Source organism: Pristiophorus japonicus, chromosome 16 (assembly GCF_044704955.1).
Source record: "Pristiophorus japonicus isolate sPriJap1 chromosome 16, sPriJap1.hap1, whole genome shotgun sequence".
NCBI lineage: Eukaryota > Metazoa > Chordata > Chondrichthyes > Pristiophoridae > Pristiophorus > Pristiophorus japonicus.
The window spans coordinates 41870830-41894326 of NC_091992.1; the positions used below are offsets into that span (position 1 = coordinate 41870830).

General features: G+C 44.0%; 1 protein-coding gene across 8 annotated transcripts in view; it reads left to right on the top strand.

Annotated features, from left to right (window-relative positions):
• mtmr4 (myotubularin related protein 4) overlaps window positions 1-23497 on the top strand; it is a 198502-nt gene that overhangs the window by 59484 nt on the left and 115521 nt on the right. For 3 of the 8 annotated variants that reach the window (XM_070857243.1, XM_070857248.1, XM_070857249.1), the window contains exon 1: window positions 20532-20698. The exons of 4 other annotated variants lie outside the window; for them this stretch is intronic. In XM_070857243.1, the coding sequence (XP_070713344.1) occupies window positions 20654-20698 (45 nt within the window). In that variant the 5' untranslated portion in view covers window positions 20532-20653. Of the gene's footprint in view, window positions 1-20530; window positions 20699-23497 lie in introns of those variants that run through there. One more of the 8 variants, XM_070857247.1, reaches the window with a different exon arrangement.

Consider the following 23497-nt stretch of genomic DNA (forward strand, 5'->3'; position numbering starts at 1 on the left):
AAGAGGTTTCTCCTCATCTCAGTCCTAAATGGCCTACCCCTTATCCTAAGACTATGTCCTCAGGTTCTGGACTTACCCAACATTGGGAACGTTCTTCCCACATCTAACCTGTCCAGTCCCGTCAGAATCTTATGTTTCTATGAGATCCCCTCTCATCCTTCTGAACACCAGTGAATAAAGGCCCAGTTGATCCAGTCTCTCCTCATGACAGCCCAGCCATCTCTGGAATCGGTCTGGTGAACCTTCGCTGCACTCCCGCAATAGCAAGAACGTCCTTTCTCAGACGAGGAGACCAAAACTGAACACAATATTCCAGGTGAGGCCTCACTAAGGCCCTGTACAACTGCAGTAAGACCTCCCTGCTTCTTTATTATAATCCCCTAGCTATGAAGGCCAACATACCATTTGCCGCCTTCACCGCCTGCTGTACCTGCGTGCTCACTTTCAGTGACTGATGAACCATGACACCCAGGTCTCGTTGCACCTCCCCTTTTCCTAGTCTGCCGCCATTCAGATAATCTGCCTTCGTGTTTTTGCCCCCAAAATGGATAACCTCACATTTATCCACATTATACTGCATCTGCCATGCATTTGCCCACTCACCTAACCTGTTCAAGTCACCCTGCAGCCTCTTGGCGTCCTCCTCACAGCTCATACCGCCACCCAGTTTAGTGTCATCTGCAAACTTGGAGATATTACACTCTCTTCCTTCATCCAAATCGTTAATGTATATTGTAAAGAGCTGGGGTCCCAGCACTGAGCCCTGCGGCACTCCACTAGTCACTGCCTGCCATTCTGAAAAGGACCCGTTTATCCCGACTCTCTGCTTCCTGTCTGCCAACCAGTTCCCTATCCACATCAGTATATTACCCCCAATACCATGTGCTTTGACTTTGCACAACAATCTCTTGTGCGGTACCATGTCAAAAGCCTTCTGAAAGTCCAAATACACCACATCCACTGGTTCTCCCTTGTCCATTCTGCTAGTTACATCCTCAAAAAAATTCCAGATGATTCGTCAAGCATGATTTCCCTTTCATAAATCCATGCTGACTTGATCCGATCCTGTCACCGCTTTCCAAATGCGCTGCTATTTCGTCCTTCATGATAGATTCCAACACCTTCCCCACCACCGATGTCAAGCCAACCGGTCTATAATTACCCGTTTTCTCTCTCCCTTTTTTAAAAAGCGGTGTTACGTTAGCTACCCTCCAGTCCATGGGAACTGATCCAGAGTCGATAGACTGTTGGAAAATGATCACCAATGCATCCACTATTTCTAGGGCCACTTCCTTGAGCACTCTGGGATGCAGACTATCAGGCCCCGGGGATCTATCTGCCTTCAATCCCATCAATTTCCCTAACACAAATTCCCGCCTAATAAGGATATCCTTCAGTTCCTCCTTCTCACAAGACCCACTGTCCCTTAGTACCTTCGGAAGGTTATTTGAATCTTCCTTCGTGAAGACACAACCGAAGTATTGGTTCAATTGGTCTGCCATTTCTTTGTTCCCCATTATAATTTCACCTGAATCTGACTGCAAGGGACCTACGTTTGTCTTTACTAATCTTTTTCTCTTCACACATTTATCAAAGCTTTTGCAGTCAGTTTTTATATTCCCTGCAAGCTTCCGCTTGTACTCTATTTTCCCCTTCTTAATTAAACCCTTAGTCCTCCTCTGTTGAATTCTAAATTTCTCCCAGTCCTCAGGTTTGCTGCTTTTTCTGGCCAATTTATATGCTGCTTCCTTGGCTTTAACACTATCCTCAATTTCCTTTGTTAGCCATGGTTGAGCCACCTTCCCAGTTTTATTTTTATTCCAGACAGCGATGTACATTTGCTGAGGTTCATCCATGTGATCTTTAAATGTTTGCCATTGCCTATCCACCGTCAAACCCTTTTAGTATTGTTTGCCAGTCTATTCTAGCCAATTCACGCCTCATGCCGTCGAAGTTACCTTTCCTTAAATTCAGGACCCTAGTTTCCGAATTAACTTTGTCACACTCCATCTCTAATTCATTAAACTCCATCACTCTCCCTAGCATCAATCTGAGGGTCAACAAGACTGTTTGCAACCTAGGTTAGGTGTCACATTTGACTCTGAAATGAGTTTCCAGCCACACATCTGCGGCATAACTAAAACCGCCTTTTTTCACCTCCGTAACATTGCCCGCCTCCACCCCTGCCTCAGCTCTTCTGCTGCTGGAACCCTCATTCCTGCCTTTGTTACCTCTCGACTTGACTACTCCAACTCACTCCTGGCTGGCCTCCCACATTCTACACTATGTAAACTTGAGGTCATCCAAAACTCAGCAGCCCGTGTACTAACTCGCACCAAGTCACGACCACCGATCACCTCCGTGCTTTCTGACCTACATTGGCTCCCGGTTAAACAACTCCTCGATTTCAAAAATCTTATCTTTGTTTACAAATCAGTCCATGGCCTTGTCCCTCCCTATCTCTAATCTTTTTCAGCCTCACAACCCCACAAGGTGTCTGTGTTCCTCAAATTCTGCCCTCTTGAACATCCCTCATTACAACTGCTCAACCATTGGTGGCTGTGCCTTCAGCTATTTGGGCCCCAAGCTCTAGAACTCCCCCCCCCCCCCCCCCCCCCCCCCCCCCTAAACCTCTGCCTCCTTTAAGACGTTCCTTAAACCCTACCTCTTTAAGCAAGTTTTTAGTCATCTGCCTTAATTTCTTCTTGTGGCTCGGTGTCAAATTTATCTGTTCTGTCTTGTAACACTGCTGTGAAGTGCCTTGGGACGTTTTACTACGTTAAAGGCACTATATAAATAAAAGTTGTTAAAAATTATATTAAGCTTTACTAAAGATGAGATGAAAAATGTTTCCACAAAAGCTTAATCCTCATTCTTCCTAACTTTTTCGCTCTTTTTCAACTTTGTGCTTTGCTATGACGACAGCATTCATGCAGTGCATATATTGCCCATTTTAGCATCGTATGTGCAGTACTTTATATTTTTCTGCTTTAAATTGGAATCCCTCCAATCTGGTTTCCGCACATGCCACAGTACCGAAATGACTCATCAAAGTCACAAATGTCATCCTTTGTGACCGTGACACAGGCAAACTATCCATCCTCGTCCTTCTTGACTTGTCTGCAGCCTTTGACATGGTTAACCACTCTATCGTCCAGCTGGGTAGGACTGCACTTGCCTGGTTCCATTCTTAACTATGTAATCGTAGTTGGAGAAACACTACAACAGCTTCTCTTCCTGCCCCCGCATCGTTGCCTCTGGTGTCCCCCAAGGATCGATCCTTGGTCTTCTCCTATTTCTCAATTACATGTTGCCCCTTGGCGACATCATCTGAAAACACCATGTCAATTTCCACATGTACGCTGATGACACCCAGCTCTACCTCAATACCACTTCTCTAGACACCTCCACGGTCTCTAAATTGTCAGACTGCTTGTCCGGCATCCAGTTCTGGATGAGCAGAAATTTTGTCCAAATGAATATTGGGTAGATCGAAGTCATTGTTTTGGTCTCTGCCACATACTCTGTTCCCTAGCCTCTCCCTAAGATCTGTCTGATGCTGAACCACACTGCTTGTAACCTTGGTGTCATATTTGACCCTGAAATGTGTTTCTGTCCACATATCTGCAGCATAACTAAGAGTGCCTGTTGAGGAAATTTTAGCTTAAATTAACTCAGGCGGAGGCTTTCAGAGCCGTGCTTCGAGAGAATTTTATTTCCTAACAAGATATCTGAGTCCGCTCAGCCCGCACTGAGGCAAAACTCTGACTTTTACAGGAAAACTCGCTCTATCTTTATACAGTTGAAACAGGAATCTAAAACACACCACACAAGTACATTAATCATACATTCTTGTAAATGCAATCAAAGCAAGAACTTTATCTAAAACACCTCATATGAGCATTAATCATACATCCTGTAAATACAAAGGTCATTTCAGGAGGCAGACTTTTATCTTGTCCTTCCATAGTTTCTCCCTGTCCGTTTTCTGATAAGCAGGGTATCTGGAAACTCATGTAAACACTAGACAGTCATGTATTTACAACATTCTTTGTTCCAAGATCTGAGAGGTTTGGGTGTTTTCTTTTCTAGCTCCACTAATTTAATTAACTCAGCAAGAAGTGAACTTAACCCTTTCCTTAAAAATAGGGCTTAGATCATTTTCTTCCACAGTGCCTATTTCCAACTCCGTAACCTCGCCCATCTCCGCCCTTGCTTCAGCTCACCTGCTGTTGAAACCCTCATCCATGCCTTTGTTACCTCTAGACTTTATTATTCCAATACATTCCTGGCTGGCCTCCTACATTCTATATAAACTAGAGGTGATCCAAAACTCTGCTGCCTGTGTCCTAACTCGCACCAAGTCCCGCTCACTCATCACCCCTGTGCTCGCTGACCTACATTGGCTTCCGGTTAAACAACGCCTCGATTTCAAAATTCTCATCCTTATTTTCAAATCCCTCCTTGGACTCGCTCCTCCCTATCTCTAATCTCCTCCAGCCCCACAACCCCCCCGGCGCATTAATTCTTCCCTCCTGAATATCCCTGATAATCATTCAGCCATTGGTGCCTTCTGTTGCCTCGGCTCCAAGCTCTGGAACTCCCTGTCTATACCCCTCTGCCTCTCCACCTCTCTTCCCTCCTTCAAGTTGCTCCTTAAAACATACCTCTTTGACTAAGCTTTTGGTCACCTGTGCTAATTTCTACATATGCGGCTCGGTGTCATTTTTATTGCAACACTCCTGTGAAGCGCCTTGAGACATTTCACGACGCTAAAGGCGCTATATAAATAGAAGTTGTTGTTGTAAATTTCAGCTGCCATTCTGCCCACTTGCATATTGTAATTTCTGAGCTGCCTCCTCTGATTCCACTGCACCTTGTAGTTTGGTATCATATAGTCACTAGTCTCTGGAAGTACCACAACTATTTATGGATACTATTCTGATTACTTGTAGGAAGCGGGCCGAGATTCGTGTTACTCCTTGTGGGATCATGAACACATTGGATCAAAAAGTAATCGTGTATTATCTTTGCTAGTTCTCATTCTGTTGCCTCACATCCATTTAAAAATTGAATGTGAGTGGAGCTAGGGCAAAGCTACATTTAAACAGAATCAAAATTGGAGTGGGAGCAAAGCCAGGGCTGAATAATCAAAATCCAGTGTGGGAAAAAACACTTGATTTAAAAACAATAGAAGAACATTGTCCAGTGAGACCACACCTTTACAAATAAAACTGCACTGTTCATAAATGGGTTTGGAGCAGGCATTGAGCGGACTAAGGAAAGCCATATTTGTGTTTACTTACCTGTCTGTACCTGTGCCAGTTCCATGAACAGTATACAGAAGGGCCTGTACATCTGTAGGACTCTTAAATGGCCAAATCATGTGATCAGGCAGAAATATGTAAGTTTCAGTGCACACTAAATGCAGGGCAATTGGAAGCTCCGCACTCATTATCAATTAGGAAATAATGGAGATGGAAATGTTGACAAAATAAACTACTAATTTTAATAGCTTTGTTATGTCATTGACACTGAATAAATAACTTTGTTTTTTGTTTTCATTGGCAGTGAAGAGAAGAAATATTGGGAAGACTGCAGCCATTACCTTTGGTCCCTGCCACAAACTGCCTTCCCTAGTTACTGACTCCATTCTCCTCCCTATCATCTGTCTGAGGCTAAACGAGACTGTTCGCAACCTAGGCATCATATTTGACCCTGAAATGAGCTTTCGCCCACACATTCGCGGCATAACTAAAACCGCCTATTTCCACCTCCGTTACATTGCCCGCCTCTGCCATTGCTTCAGCTCATCTGCTGCTGAAACCCTCATCCATCCCTTTGTTACCTCTAGACTTGACTACTCCAACGCACTCCTGGTTGGCCTCCCACATTCTACCCTGCGTAAACTTGAGGTCATCCAAAACTTGGCAGCCCATGTCCTAACTCGCACAAAGTCCTGATCACCTGTCATCCCTGTGCTCGCTGACTTACATTGGCTCCCAGTTAAGAACGCCTCGATTTCAAAATTTTCATTCTTATTTACAAATGCCTCGCCCCTCCGTATCTCTGTAATCTCTTTTAGCCTCACAACCCCCAGAAATGCCTGCATTCCTCAAATTCTGCCCTCTTGAATATCCCTGATTATAACTGCTCAACCATCGGTGGCCATATCTTCCTGGGCCCTAAACTCTAGAACTCCCTCCTTAAACCTCTCCATCTCTCTACCTCTCTTTTTCCTCTTTTTAAGATTCCTTAAAACCTACCTCTTTGACCAAGCTTTTGGTCATCTGCTGTAATTTCTTCTTATGTGGCTCGGTGTCAAATTTATTTGTTTCATCTTAACACTGCTGTGAAGTGTCTTGGGTTTTACTATGTTACTACTATATAAATAAAAGTTGTTGTGGAGTGCATTCCCTGTACTCTGGAATAAACTGAAGCTATGAATTGTTGCTGCGAACCACATTTTAAGGCTTAAAAGTTGATTGGCTCTAATTCTTATGCATAGCAGGTGCGTGGAACATGCTGCAATAAGGGATGCAAGCAGCAAATAAAGACTACTTACATAGTACAGGCTCCCACTATTACTAAACATAGTGAATTGACTTGGTTAATAATATTGTCTGAATGAGAGAGGTGCAGTCATTCTCTTCACAGCCAGGTGGTTTGGACATATCTGCTAATTCAAGAAGGATATTCCTTTTTATTCACAAGAACATAAGAACATAAGAATTAGGAACAGGAGTAGGCCATCTAGCCCCTCGAGCCTGCTCCGCCATTCAATAAGATCATGGCTGATCTGGCCGTGGACTCAGCTCCACTTACCCGCCCTCTCCCCGTAGCCCTTAATTCCCTTATTGCTTAAAAATCTATCTATCTTTGACTTGAAAACATTCAATGAGCCAGCCTCAACTGCTTCCTTGGGCAGAGAATTCCACAGATTCACAACCCTCTGGGAGAAGAAATTCTTTCTCAACTCGGTTTTAAATTGGCTCCTCCGTATTTTGAGGCTGTGCCCCCTAGTTCTAGTCTCCCCGACCAGTGGAAACAACCTCTCTCTATCTTGTCTATCCCTTTCATGATTTTAAATGTTTCTATAAGATCACCCCTCATCCTTCTGAACTCCAACGAGTAAAGACCCAGTCTACTCAATCTATCATAAGTTAACCCCCTCATTTCTCAAATCAGCCTAGTGAATCGTCTCTGTACCCCTTCCAAAGCTAGTATATCCTTCCTTAAGTAAGGTGACCAAAACTGCACGCAGTACTCCAGGTGCGGCCTTACCAATACCTTATACAGTTGCAGCAACACCTCCCTGCTTTTGTACTCCATCCCTTTCGCAATGAAGGCCAACATTCCATTTGCCTTCCTGATTACCTGCTGCACCTGCAAACTAACCTTTTGGGATTCATGCACAAGGACCCCCAGGTCCCTCTGCACCACAGCATGTTGTAATTTCTCCCCATTCAAATAATATTCCCTTCTACTGTTTTTTTTCCCCAAGGTGGATGACCTCACACTTTCCGACATTGTATTCCATCTGCCAAACCGTAGCCCATTCGCTTAACCTATACAAATCTCCTTGCAGCCTCTCTGAGTCCTCGACACAACCCGCTTTCCCACTAATCTTAGTGTCATCTGCAAATTTTGTTGCACTACACTCTGTCCCCTCCTCTAGGTCATCTATGTATATTGTAAACAGTTGTGGTCCCAGCACTGATCCCTGTGGCACACCACTAACCACTGATTTCCAACCGGAAAAGGACCCCTTTATCCCGACTCTCTGCTTTCTGTTCGCCAGCCAATTCTCTATCCATGCTAATACATTTCCTCTGACTCCGCGTACCTTTATCTTCTGCAGTAACCTTTTGTGTGGCACCTTATCGAATGCCTTTTGGAAATCTAAATACACCACATCCATCGGTACACCTCTATCCACCATGCTCGTTATATCCTCAAAGAATTCCAGTAAGTTAGTTAAACATGATTTCCCTTTCATGAATCCATGTTGCGTCTGCTTGATTGCACTATTCCTATCCAGATGTCCCACTATTTCTTCCTTAATAGTTTTAAGCATTTTCCCCACTACAGATTCAGCTAGTGTTCACATTCAGACACATGTTTAACCAATGTGCACACTGCTACCTTCGTCTACTTCTGATTGATGCAACCCGATGGTCTTGCTCAGACAGCGAAACCTTCTTGGAACAGAGCTTTAACTCACTGCCTCGAATTGAAAGTGCAAGCCTAATTGACCATTTAATTCAAGAAATTTAGCCATTTAAGCATTCTATGCATGTAGTGGCTCCTTTCTTCTCATGCTTTTGATTCATCGGCCATGTCAAGCTATTTCATAACCATCCGGTTGTTCTTTGATGAGCTTAGTTCAAGATTAGTGCAGTGATCAGATAAAACCGTGAAAATACAGTTTGAGATAGGAAAAGATGTACAACAAGGATGGATTGTATCACCATGACTCTAATCTCCTATAGTGATATGATCGTGTGAAATTAGACAAAATACACAGTTACTAGAACTAAATGGAGTGATGCTGGGTGAATCTGTTTTCAACTGATGCTAATTGTGACATTTTTTTCTAGCTTTAGTGCTCCAGGTGTAGTATGTGCTGGAGAATGGAATACTCCAAGTACTTTTTGAACTGCAGTCACTGTTGTAATGTAGGAAATGGGGTAGCCAAATTGCATGCAGCAAGCTCCCACAAACAGCAATGTGATAATGACCAGATAATCTGTTTTAGATGCTGATTGAAGGGTAAATATTGACTTGGACACTGGGGATAACTCCTCTGCTCTTCTAAGAAATAGTGCCACAGGATCTTTTGCATCCACCTGCGAGAGCAGACGGGGCCTCGGTTTAACGTCTCATCCGAAAGACCACCTCTGACCGTGCAGCACGCCCCTGGAGTGTACTGCACTGGAGTGTCATCCTACATTTTTGTGCTCCAATCTCTGAGTGGGACTTGAACCCACAACCTTCTGACTCGGGCGAGAGTGCTACCCACTGAGCCATGATTAACACTTATCAACCATTTACATGTCAGTTATAGCAGTTAGAGCAGGGTTTTATTCTGTACCTATCAAATGTTGCGCCAAACTGCCAACCTCATAACTAATCTTTACTGCACCAATGTGACACTTTTTTTTTCAGTTCTCCAATGCATTACAAAGTAGGACCCTTTTAGCCAGCAAACTGACTCATCAAATTCAGGTCCTAGGAGTAAAAGGCCATCGTCTAAATGACTGCACCTCTTAGTCCCAGCTAATAATTTGAGCTGTATTATATACCACACTGTCACTGGATTTATTGCTCATTACTTTTCTCTGTGGCCTACAAGCTGCTTAATGAAGAGAGGGAAGATAGATTATGAAAGTAAACTAGCATGAAATATAAAAACAGATAGTAAGAGTTTCTACAGGTATATAAAAAAGGAAGAGTGGCTAAAATAAATGTTAGTCCCATTGAGGATGAGACTGGGGAATTAATGAGGAACGGGGAAATGGCAGAGACTTTGAACAAATATTTTGTATCAGTCTTCATGGTAGAAGACACTAAAAACATCCCAATAATGGATAATCAAGGGGCTATAGGGAGGGAGGAACTTAATGCAATCACTATCACTAAAGAAGTAGTAATCGGTAAAATAATCAAACAGAAGCAACATGGATTCATGAAGGGGAAATCATGTTTAACTAATTTACTGGAATTCTTTGAGGATATAACGAGCATGGTGGATAGAGGTGTACCGATGGATGTGGTGTATTTAGATTTCCAAAAGGCATTCGATAAGGTGCCACACAAAAGGTTACTGCAGAAGATAAAGGTACGTGGGGTCAGTGGAAATGTATTAGCATGGATAGAGAATTGGCTGGCTAACAAAGCAGAGAGTCGGGATAAATGGATCCTTTTCGGGTTGGAAATCGGTGGTTATTGGTGTGCCACAGGGATCGGTGCTGGGACCACAACTGTTTACAATATACATAGATGACCTGGAAGAGAGGACAGAGTGTAGTGTAACAAAATTTGCAGATGACACAAAGATTAGTGGGAAAGCAGGTTGTGTAGAGGACACAGAGGCTGCAGAGATTTAGATAGGTTAAGCGAATGGGCGAAGGTTTGGCAGATGGAATACAATGTCGGAAAGTGTGAGGTCATCCACCTTGGGGGAAAAAAAACAAAAAAAGGGAATACTATTTGAATGGGGAGAAATTACAACATGCTGCGGTGCAGAGGGATCTGGGGGTCCTTGTGCATTAATCCCAAAAAGTTAGTTTGCAGTGCAGCAGGTAATCAGGAAGGCGAATGGAATGTTGGCCTTCATTGTGAGAGGGATGGAGTACAAAAGCAAGGAGGTCCTTCTGCAACTGTATAGGGTATTGGTGAGGCCGCACCTGGAGTACTGCGTGCAGTTTTGGTCGCCTTACTTAAGGAAGGATATACTGGCTTTGGAGGTGGTACAGAGACGATTCACTAGGTTGATTCTGGAGATGAGGGGGTTACCTTATGATGATAGATTGAGTAGACTGGGTCTTTACTCATTGGAGTTCAGAAGGATGAGGGGTGATCTTATAGAAACATTTAAAATAATGAAAGGGATAGACAAGATAGAGGCAGAGAGGTTGTATCCACTGGTCGGGGAGACTAGAACTAGGGGGCACAGCCTCAAAATACGGGGGAGCCAATTTAAAACCGAGTTGAGAAGGAATTTCTTCTCCCAGAGGGTTGTGAATCTGTGGAATTCTCTGCCCAAGGAAGCAGTTGAGGCTAGCTCATTGAATGTATTCAAGTCACAGATAGATAGATTTTTAACTAATAAGGGAATTAAGGATTATGGGGAGCGGGCGGGTAAGTGGAGCTCAGTCCATGGCCAGATCAGCCATGATCTTGTTGAATGGCGGAGCAGGCTCGAGGGGCTAGATGGCCTACTCCTGTTCCTAATTCTTATGTTCTTATGTACAAGTTCCCTGGACCTGATGGCTTGCATCCCAGAGATTTAAAAGAAGTGGCTGCAGAGATAGTGGATGCATTGGTTGTAATCGACCAAAGTTCCCTGGATTCTAGGGAGGCCACAGCGGATTGGAAAACAGAAAATGTAACGCCCCTATTTTAAAAAAGGAGGCAGAAAGAAAGCAGGAAACGAAAGACCGGTTAGCCTAATATCTGTTGTTGGGGAAAATGCTGAAGTCCATTATTAAGGAAGCAGTAGCAGGACATTGAATCATGCTTTTACAAATCAAGCAGAGTCAGCATTGTTTTATGAAAGGGAAATCATGTTTGACAAATTTGCTGGAGTTCTTTGAGTATGTAACGAGCAAGGTGGATAAGGGGCAACCAGTGGATGTGGTGTATTTGGATTTCCAGAAGGCATTCGATAAGGTGCCACATAAAAGGTGACTGCACAAGATAAAAGTTCACTGGTTTCTGGTAATATATTAGCATGGATAGAGGATTGGCTAATTAACAGAAAACAGAGAGTCGGGATAAATGGGTTCTTTTCCAGTTGGCAAACATTGACTAGTGGGGTGCTGCAGGGATCGGTGCTGGGTCCTCAACTATTTACAATCTATATTAATGACTTGGATGAAGGGACCAAGTATAATGTAGCAAGTTTGCTGATGATACAAAGATGAGCGGGAAAGCAAATTGTGAGGTGGACACAAACAATCTGCAAAAGGATATAGACAGGTTAAGTGAGTAGGCAAAAATTTGGCATAGAAAATAGTGCAGCAGTAGGCCATTCGGCCCTTCTAGCCTGCACCACCATTCAATGAGTTCATGGCTGAGCATGCAACTTCAGTACCCCATTTCTGCTTTCTCGCCATACCCCTTGATCCCCCTAGTAGTAAGGACTTCATCTAACTCCTTTTTGAATATATTTAGTGAATTGGCCTCAACAACTTTCTGTGGTAGAGAATTGCACAGGTTCACCACTCTCTGGGTGAAGAAGTTTCTCCTCATCTCGGTCCTAAATGGCTTACCCCTTATCCTTAGACTGTGACCCCTGGTTCTGGACTTCCCCAACATTGGGAACATTCTTCCTGCATCTAACCTGTCTAAACCTGTCAGAATTTTAAACGTTTCTATGAGGTCTCCTCTTATTCTTCTAAACTCGAGTGAATACAAGCCCAGTTGATCCAGTCTTTCTTGATAGGTCAGTCCCGCCATCCCGGGAATCAGTCTGGTGAACCTTCGCTGCACTCCCTCAATAGCAAGAATGTCCTTCCTCAAGTTAGGAGACCAAAACTGTACACAATACTCCAGGTGTGACCTCACCAAGGCCCTGTACAACTGTAGCATCACCTCCCTGCCCCTGTACTCAAATCCCCTCGATATGAAGGCCAACATGCCATTTGCTTTCTTAACCGCCTGCTGTACCTGCATGCCAACCTTCAATGACTGATGTACCATGACACCCAGGTCTCGTTGCACCTCCCTTTTCCTAATCTGTCACCATTCAGATAAAAGTCTGTGTCTCTGTTTTTACCACCAAAGTGGATAACCTCACATTTATCCACATTATACGTCATCTGCCATGCATATTTGCCCACTCACCTAACCTATCCAAGTCACTCTAGCCTCATAGCATCCTCCTCGCAGCTCACACTGCCACCCAACTTAGTGTCATCCGCAAATTTGGAGATACTACATTTAATCCCCTCGTCTAAATCATTAATGTACAATGTAAACAGCTGGGGCCCCAGCACAGAACCTTGCAGTACCCCACGAGTCACTGCCTGCCATTCTGAAAAGTACCCATTTACTCCTACTCTTTGCTTCCTGTCTTGACAACCAGTTCTCACTCCACGTCAGCACACTACCCCCAATCCCATGTGTTTTAACTTTGCACATTAATCTCTTGTGTGGGACCTTGTCGAAAGCCTTCTGAAAGTCCAAATATACCACATCAACTTTGTCCACTCTACTAAAAACATCCTCTCAAAATTCCAGAAGATTTGTCAAGCATGATTTCCCTTTCACAAATCCATGCTGACTTGGACCAATCATGTCACTTCTTTCCAAATGCGCTGCTATGACATCCTTAATAATTGATTCCATCATTTTACCCACTACTGAGGTCAGGCTGACTGGTCTATAATTCCCTGTTTTCTCTCTCCCTCCTTTTTTAAAAAAGTGGGGTTACATTGGCTACCCTCCACGCGATAGGAACTGATCCAGAGTCAATGGAATGTTGGAAAATGACTCAATGCATCCGCTATTTCCAAGGCCACCTCCTTAAGTACTCTGGGATGCAGTCCATCAGGCCCTGGAGATTTATCTGCCTTCAATCCCATCAATTTCCCCAACACAATTTCCCGACTAATAAGAATTTCCCTCAGTTCCTCCTCCTTACTAGACCCTCTGACTCCTTTTATATCCGGAAGGTTGTTTATGTCCTCCTCAGTGAATACCGAACCAAAGTACTTGTTCAATTGGTCTGCCATTTCTTTGTTCCCCGTTATGACTTCCCCTGATTCTGACTGCAGGGGACCTACGTTTGTCTTTACTAACCTTTTTCTCTTTACATATCTATAGAAACTTTTGCAATCCGTCTTAATGTTCCCTGCAAGTTTCTTCTCGTACTCTTATTTTCCCTGCCCTAATCAAGCCCTTTGTCCTCCTCTGCTGCGTTCTAAATTTCTCCCAGTCCCTGGGTTCGCTGCTATTTCTGGCCAATTTGTATGCCACTTTCTTGGCTTTAATACTATCCCTGATTTCCCTTGATAGCCACGGTTGAGCCACCTTCCCTTTTTTATTTTTACGCCAGACAGGAATGTACAATTGTTGTAGTTCATCCATGCGGTCTCTAAATGTCTGCCATTGCCCATCCACAGTCAACCCCTTAAGTATCATTCGCCAATCTATCCTAGCCAATTCACGCCTCATACCTTCAAAGTTAGCCGCCTTTAAGTTCTGGACCATGGTCTCTGAATTAACTGTTTCATTCTCCATCCTAATGCAGAAATCCACCATATTATGGTCACTCTTCCCCAAAGGGCCTCGCACAACGAGATTGCTAATTAATCCTCTCTCTACACAACACCCAGTCTAAGATGGCCTCTCCCCCCTAGTTGGTTCCTCGACATATTGGTCTAGAAAACCATCCCTTATGCACTCCAGGAAATCCTCCTCCACTGTATTGCTTCCAGTTTGGTTAGCCCAATCTATGTGCATATTAAAGTCACCCATTATAACTGCTGCATCTTTTATTGCATGCACCCCTAATTTCCTGTTTGATGCCCTCCCCAACATCACTACTACTGTTTGGAGGTCTGTGCACAACTCCCACTAACGTTTTTTGCCCTTTGGTGTTCTGCAGCTCTACCCATATAGATTCCACATCATCCAAGCTAATGTCCTTCCTAACTATTGCATTAATCTCCTCCTTGCTACCCCACCTCCTTTTCCTTTTATTCTATCCTTCCTGAATGTTGAATACCCCTGGATGTTGAGTTCCCAGCCCTGATCATCCTGGAGCCACATCTCTAATCCCAATCACATCATATTTGTTAACATCTATTTGCACAGTTAATTCATCCACCTTATTACGGATACTCCTTCCATTAAGACACACAGCCTTCAGGCTTGTTTTTTTAACACCCTTTGTCCTTTTAGAATTTTGCTGTACAGTGGCCCTTTTTGTTCTTTGCCTTGGGTTTCTCTGCCCTCCACTTTTCCTCATCTCCTTTCTGTCTTTTGCTTTTGTCTCCTTTTTGTTTCCCTCTGTCTCCCTGCATTGGTTCCCATCCCCCTGCCATATTAGTTTAACTCCTCCCCAACAGCACTAGCAAACACTCCCCCTCGGACATTGGTTCCGGTCCTGCCCAGGTGCAGACCGTCCGATTTTGTACTGGTCCCACCTCCCCCAGAACCGGTTCCAATGCCCCAGGAATTTGAATCCCTCCCTGCTGCACCACTGCTCAAGCCACGTATTCATCTGCGCTATCCTGCGATTCCTACTCTGACTAGCAGGTGGCACTGGTAGCAATCCCGAGATTACTACTTTTGAGGTCCTACTTTTTAATTTAAGTCCTAGCTCCTTAAATTCGTTTCGTAGGACCTCATCCTTTTTTTTTTACCTATGTCGTTCGTTCCAATGTGCACTACGACAACTGGCTGTTCTCCCTCCCTTTTCAGAATGTCCTGCACCCGCTCCGAGACATCCTTGACCCTTGCACCAGGGAGGCAACATACCATCCTGGAGTCTCGGTTGCGGCCGCAGAAACACCTATCTATTCCCCTTACAATTGAATCCCCTATCACTATCGCTCTCCCACTCTTTTTCCTGCTCTCCTGTGCAACAGAACCAGCCACGGTGCCATGAACTTGGCTGCTGCTGCCCTCCCCTGATGAGTCAACCCCCTCAACAGTACTCAAAGCAGTGTATCTGTTTTGCAGGGGGATGACCACAGGGGACCCCTGCCCTATCTTCCTTGCACTACTCTTCCTGCTGGTCTTCCATTCCCTAGCTGGCTGTGGACCCTTCTCCTGCGGTAAGACCAACTTGCTACACGTGCTACTCACGTCATTCTCAGCATCGTGGATGCTCCAGAGTGAATCCACCCTCGGCTCCAATTCCTCAACGCGGTCCGTCAGGAGCTGGAGGCGGATACACTTCCTGCAGATGTCGTCGTCAAGGACACCGGAAGTGTCCGAGTTCCCACATGGTACAGGAGGAGCATATCACGTGTCCGAGCTCCCCTGCCATGACTTAACCCTTAGATACACTTAAATTGGCAACAACAATGTTAAAAGTTACTGACTGATATAAAAAAGAAAGAAAAAGAAAAGCTACTCACTAATCACCAGCCAATCACTTACCCCCTTGGCTGTGACGTCACCTTTTGATTTCTTTCTACTTTTTTGCTTTCTCTCCCAGCTGGAGCTGTACAAGCCACGCCTCTCTCGACGCTCCCCGGACTGCCCGACTGCTGAGCCTTTATAGGCCGCTGCCTCTCGCCGACTCCCGCCTCTCTCGACGCTCCCTGGACTGCCCGACTGCTGAGCCTTTATAGGCTGCTGCCTCTTGCCGACTCCCGCCTCTCTCGACGCTCCCTGGACTGCCCGACTGCTGAGCCTTTATAGGCCGCTGCCTCTCGCCGACTCCCGCCTCTCTCGACGCTCCCCGGACTGCCCGACTGCTGAGCCTTTATAGGCCGCTGCCTCTCGCCGACTCCCGCCTCTCTCGACGCTCCCTGGACTGCCCGACTGCTGAGCCTTTATAGGCCGCTGCCTCTCGCCGACTCCCGCCTCTCGCCGACTCCCACCTCTCTCGACGCTCGATGGAGTATAATGTGGGAAAATGTGAGGTTATCCACTTTGTCAGAAAAAATAGAGCAGCAAATTATAATTTAAATGGAGAAAAATTGCAAAGTGCTGCAGTAGAGAGGGACCTGGGGTCCTTGTGCATGAAACACAAAAAGTGAGTATGCAGGTACAGCAAGTTACCAGGAAGGCAAATGGAATGTTGGCCTTTATTGCAAGGGGGAATCGAGTATATAAGCAGAGAAGTCCTACTGCAACTGTACAGGGTATTGGTGAGGTCACACCTCGAGTACTGCGTACAGTTTTGGTCTCTGTACTTCAGGAAAGATGTACTTGCATTGGAGGGTGTTCAGAGAAGGTTCACTAGGTTGATTCCAGAGATGAGGGGTTTGACTTAAGATAGGTTGGGCCTGTACTCATTGGAGCTTTGAAGAATGAGAGGTGATCTTATCGAAACATATACAGTAATGAGGGGGCTCGACAAGGTGGATGCAGAGAGGATATTTCCACTCGGGTGGACGGGAAGGGACTAAAACTCGGGGGCATAGTCTCAGAATAATTTAAAATGGAGATGAGGAGGAATTTCTTATTGGAGGGTTGTAAATCTGTGGAATTCTCTGCCTCAGAGAGCTGTGGAGGCTGTGTCATTGAATATATTTAAGGTGGAGATAGAATTTTGAGCGATAAGGGAATAAAGGATTATGGGGAGCGGGCAGGGAAGTGGAACCGATTCCATGATCAGGTCAGCCATGATCTTTTGGAATGGTGGAGCAGGCTCGAGGGGCCAAATGGCCTTCTCCTGTTCCTATTTCAGATGTTCATATCCTTCACTCATCTATTCTACATTTTTCTTAATGACTTTCTCACTCCTTGCTGTTCATGTGAGTGGCTGTACACTTCGAATTTGTGGCTTTTCGCTGCTCTTTCCAGGTATGTATGGACTTAATCTTCACCTGCATACTAGTGTTAGTACAGTGATTTGGAGCCAAATCTTTCAGTGACCTAGGAGGGAAAGTAATTGGCAGAATGGCAGAGGATAAAAAGCAATAAATTGCAGAGAAGAGGGTAACATTATTATTGGCAGAACAGCAGAGGAATAATGGATGCAGTTAACAGAATAGAAGTCGAGATTAGAACATGGGGAAGCCTGCTCTGCAAAGCATTTGTACACTGCCCAGGATCATGATAACAATATTGATCTGGCATGTCTACTCATTTTGATACATTCTGAAGCAAGTGTACATTTATTCAATTATATTTAATGCACATTTTTATTGTCTTTACAATTAAAAAGTCAGATCATTGTCATTGGAAACACACTCTGTGCCAAACAGGGATGTTCAGTTAAGACAAGACCATCATTTTAGTTGTCAAAAATGCACTTGAAATGAGCATGGGATGAAAGTTGTAGTTTCAGCCATCTCAACTCTATATGCAGGCTGGTTATTGGTGGGTCAGATGTCTGACATGGGCATGTAAAACTTCTTTCATAAAGAACTTATAACCATCATGAAAAATTTTAAACTTCTAAACACAGATATATTTGTCAGATGAATATTTGAGGGTATGATCACTGTAGGATTTTATTGATTAAGGCACTTTTTCCAAAATCGATGGGTTCTCTCATTCCAAATATCCCTATTGGCAGCACAGAATTAAGATGTCACTGTCAACAACATTCAGCTTCCTGTGCTCCAGTCCATCACCATTATGCATGAGAATGACACTAGGCTCTGAATCTGCTTCTGTTGTTAATTGGCTGGGACTGTCTGGGTGCAAGTTCTGTTGGATGTTTTGCCCAGTGCAGCAGGCTGTGAACCCCAAGGCTGCTGACCTGATCCTTGAGCCTGCCTCTGCTCTACTCTGCCTGTAGACATTGGCACCATGCATTGCTGTTCATACGACTGATGCAATTGATTTCCTTTGTGACTGTAGCACCATCCCTACAGTGCTATAACTTACTGGAATGTGCACTTGGGATTGAATTCTTCAGAAAAGTATTGACCACTAATCCTGACGTCTCAGCAAATCACTACAGTGCAGCAGTCTTTCAAATTATCTTAAATACCAAATAAAGGTGAAAAGGACCAGTTTTACTGAACCATTCTCGTGTCTCTTTTTTTGGTGTATTCTGCCTGCTAACCACTTTCAACAAGGTACGTTTCTTCTTCTTGGAGACCTGACATTTGATATCTTGTGTCCTGTACTGCTCCATTGACAATGCAAGGGTGGTTTGCTTATTTCTGTTGCGAGTGCCCTGGGATGAGAAGTAGGTTATTAACTGAAGACAGCTAATGGAAAATAAATACCAACTTAAAGTCTATTTTAAAACAAGGAACATGTGGGATTGCATTGTACAGAAATGGCTCACCAGCCTTTCCTCCATCTTTTAATCAGTGTTGCTGATGCAGATTTGTAATTTCGGTAGGAGCAGATTTAGATGAAACTTGACACAGGCGACCCCATGACATGGCCCATTGGTGTTCTAACTAATGTGTTTAATCAGGGGTTTTGTGTTCACAATTCTATCTCCCTAGTGAATTTTAATCTCCGACTGACTGTCCAAAGTGGTAAGCCACTTCACAAGGGGTACAGAATATTCCATTTAGGCTCCTTTTGAATGATTTCTTACAACTGCTTTAACCCTAGTAATTGTAGTGAACTTGGAGCTAATTAGTGTATGGTATGGGGAACAGGAATGGGCTTTGAATTGTAAGTGTGAAGTAAAATAACTGGAGAGTATTGTACCTCTGAGAACCCACTGATCCTCCAGATAGCCGATTGTAGGTTTTCCCAGGTAGTGACTGGTGGGAAATAGCAGGCAAAAAACCCAGTCTATGGCTAGCATTGCACAGTATAACTCGATCGTTATTTTGAGTCATTGCATACAGCATAACTATACTGAGCCTGTGAGTCACCAGTGGGCGGGGCAGGGAGACGAAGACAGATGGCTGCTGGTGATTGATGAGCTGCTGTTTCAATTGTTCTAATTTTTTTATAGGCATCTCCAGGCCAGGGAAGCATGCAGAATGGGGGACAAACATTGCAAATTTAACAATAAAATAGACAAATCTGTATTGTTTGAGATGGTATCATTATCGGCTATTGTAGAATGCAAATCTCTGCCCGGCAGCTTTCTACAGCAGCAGCATAGCCAGTCATCAGGTTGATTGGTTGTTAATGTCTAGCGCTGTTAAAATCACAGTAGCATTTCTTGTATTTCTAATCATTTCTACCAATCTGCTTGTGAAAATAGCTATTTTTGACATTTCTCTCTGTCTTGAAGCTGTTGTGGGGTGAATTTTTAACAACCTGAATGAGGTTGGCCTGACTCTAACTCTGCCTCTGCTCCAACCCCTTCTATTTTTTGTCTGTCTGGATCTCTACCCCTCCCCCACGCCTTGATTTCCATCTGGATTTGTGTATAGCTTCTTTCTCCTTACTCCATAAGAGTCTTGGCCTGTCGGTCTTTTTAGCACCTTTACCCACCCCTTTCCTTCCACCTGACATTGTCTTCAAACCCCCTCCCCCAGTCTTTTTGTCTTGTCCTTCTCCACCACCCAATATCTTATTTCATTGTGCAAGCACCCAGGCCACAATAGGGTAATTAAAGGAAGGCTTAATTTTTGCCACGGGAGGGAGATGGCAAGCTGTGTGAAAATAGTGATCGGGGTCACAAATCTGCCATTGCACGAATGTTCGATACTGACCATTCCATGGATTGTGTCAGGTATCCAAACAAAAACAAACCAAATAACTTTTGGGCCGAGAGCCCAAATGAAGAGACTTTTAGTACTTGGTGCAGGTTTTGATTGTGGTGCTACACATCCTACAGTCAGTGGTTTCTGATAACTGCCGTACTGTGTAAATTCAACCATACACACTCGCTATAAATTGGAAACTGATCCTATTTTGAAGCTCCTGTCGAAAGGGTTTGAATCTTCCAATGAAATATTTTCAAATTGAGAAGATAAATTTAAACTGCTCCAATCCAAATGGATACAGAGCTACTTTTCTTGGAGCTTGTGCCCTGTACAATAGCTGACTGTAGCTCTCTGCAGTGGGAGCTGCCTCTGATGCAGTACAGGTTACACAGCACTGAGTGATGCTGTGTAGGCGGAGCTACAGCCCCCTTTCACCCCCTCCCCCGTGCAGTAGTACAGCAATGTGCACCTGCTGCAGGGAGTGAGCTGATTGGACCAAGTCTGGGAAACGCTCCCGTTACATTATTCACTTTCCAGGCAGTGTGTGTTCATCATTTTCTATTTGATAGAGCTGCAGCGATGAAGGGGTCTGTGCCGGGGCCGGATACACCCTCTGTACTTCTGTCTAGGCTCCATGTACTGCAGGATCAGACTGGCCTCCACTGAACATGAGTCTGGCTGCTCACGTCAGCTGTTCCATGCTGAATTGCTTTGTGAGTCTCTGCTGTTTTTTCTTCTCTCAGCTTTGAGGCCTGTGCAGCCCTGGATTGCTGGATAATTCTTGATATGCGGTGTGTCAGGGAGAGCAGGGGAAGCAAATCTCATTGAACCAATTGCTGTTATTAGGAAGGAGAGGCCGGCTGGTGACTAAGCATATTCTGTTCCACAGGGCCGAGGCAGCCGCTGCTTTCAGGTGATCATGTTGATATGTTGGCTCTGCATTAATAAGGAATGTGTGTTTAATTCTGATTTTTAGTTATTAAGATTATTCTGTTTTTAAACAGCTGCTTCATTCTTGAATATTGTCTTAACCCATTTTTGCATTTTGCATTTGTGGTTTAAGATTATTTTTTGGCTCTTGTCGTATTTTCAGGATTATAATTAAAACAATACCATACTTGATGCTTCAAGAGGAATGCAAAGAAAGGCTGGTATTTGTGAATTGTAAATATTTGAGATGTGTTTGCTGACCTTGGTGGATGGTTAGCAATACTGTTGTACCCAGAGCCAGTGATGAGGATAGGATGTCTCTAGAAACTGTAAAAATGATGCTGTCGCTTCCGTCTGGAGCTCTGACATCTTGGGAGGGGACAGCTGTTGTGACTTATACAGTTGTATCACTTGAAGTTATTATGTAAAAGCACCCAGCCCTTACTGGGTCCAGTCTTTTCTAGCCCAGTTCATGTAAATGCAGTGAGATTTACCACCGTCTTTTTTAGAATCTTTTGCACATCTATTGTGCTTGAATACATGTTCTGGATCCAACCCAGTGGTGATGCTTTCCTTGGGTGTTTCCAGTTAGAACTAAATGTCTGCTCAGTAGTGTCACTCGGATTATTTTTGATGATCAAGTCTTAGACCAGGGTTGATGCAAGCGAGTCCGGGTTGATGGGCTGTAGAATATTGTGGCGATTAGCAAGAGAAGGTCTGGATTGATAAACTGTAGAGCACAGTAGGATTGAAGGGAGGGGGTCTGCATTAACGAGATGTAAAACACAATAGAAATTGGTGGTGTAAGGCCCAGATTGCTGCAATATAGAGTACAGGAGAGGGTCCAGTTTGATGGGCTGTGGAATAGTGTAGGGATTAGCAGGAGCGAGTTTGGATTGATGGCCAATGAGCCACAGTAGGAATTAGCAGGAGAGGTTTTGGATCAATGGACTACTGAACAGTCGAGATTGATGAGAAGGCCCAGATTAATGAGCTGTGGGACACCATCGAGATTTGAGGTCAGAGATCTGGAATGATGTGTTGCGAATTAGGAATCAGCAGGCAGGGTCTAATGTAACTGTATTAAATGTACGTCAGCATTGTTGAGAGATAAAGCAAATGATGTAAAAGTGAAGGTAATGGTACCTAGATTGTGTGAATGTGATTCCATGCCCCAGTCAATCGGAGTGCGAGCTTGTCTCTTTTCCAAATGCTCCGTGTGATTACATGAGATTGAGCAGACTCCCTGAAGCCAGTGGAATTCATTTGATGGGATATATTCATATTCTTATCGAAACAAGAAAAAAAGAACCACCACAAGATGTACAGAAGCTGCCTTGGAGATTCCCACAGGATATTTAATTACAACAGCAACTGAGTGAATATTGCAGCATGCACCCAGACAGATTCCAGCTGTAACCTCAAGGTCAGCCAATTCAAAGAAATTAAGCATCACACTCAATCAAGAGGTGCAGCAGTTATATATTACATCCGATGTCTATACATCCTCGGGCCTTAAATGAAGTGGCTGCAGAGATAGTGAATGCATTGGTTGTAATCTACCAAAATTCCCTGGATTCTGGAGCGATCCCAGTGGATTGGAAAACTGCAAATGTAATGTCCCTTTAAGAAAGGATGGAGAATGAAAGCAGGAAACTATGGACCAGTTAGCTTAACATGTCCATTATTAAGGAAGTAGTAGCAGGACATTTAGAAAATCCTAATAGTCAAGCAGAGTCCGCATGGTTTTAGGAAAGGGAAATCACATTTGACACATTTGCCGGAGTTCTTTGAGGATGTAACGAGCAGGGTGGATAAGGGGGAACCAGTGGATGTGGTGTATTTGGATTTCTAGAAAGCATTCGATAAGGTGCCACATAAATGGTTACTGCACAAGATAAGAGCTCACAGGCTTGGGGGTAATATATTAGCATGGATAGAGGATAGGCTAACAGAAAACAGAGAATCGGGATAAATGGGTCATTTTCAGGTTGATAACTGTAACTAGTGGGGTGCCATAGGGATCAGTGCTGGGGCCTCAACTATTTACCATCTATATTCATGACTTGTATGAAGGGACGTATGTAATGTAGCCAAATTTGCTGATAGGTGGGAAAGCAAGTTGTGCGGAGGCCGCAAAGAATCTGCAAAGGGATATAGATAGGCTAAGTGGGCAAAAATTTGGCAGATGGAATATAATGTGAGGTTATCCACTTTGGTAGGAACAATAAAACAAATAATTATTTAAATGGCGAGAAATTGCAAAATGCTGCGATACAGAGGGATCAGGGGGCCCTTGTACATGGAACACAAAGTTAGTATGCAGGTACAGCAAGTAATTAGGAAGGCAAATGGAATGTTGGCCTTTATTACAAGGGGGATAGAGTATAAAAATAAGGAAGTCCTGCTACAACTGTACAGGGTGTTGGTGAGACCACAGCTGGATTATTGTGTACAATTTTGAGCTCATTATTTAAGGAGGGGTATATTGCATTGGAGGCAGTTCAGAGAAGATTCACTAGTTTGATTCCTGAGATGAAGGGGGGTTGCCTTATGAAGAAAGGTTGGGCCTATACTCATTG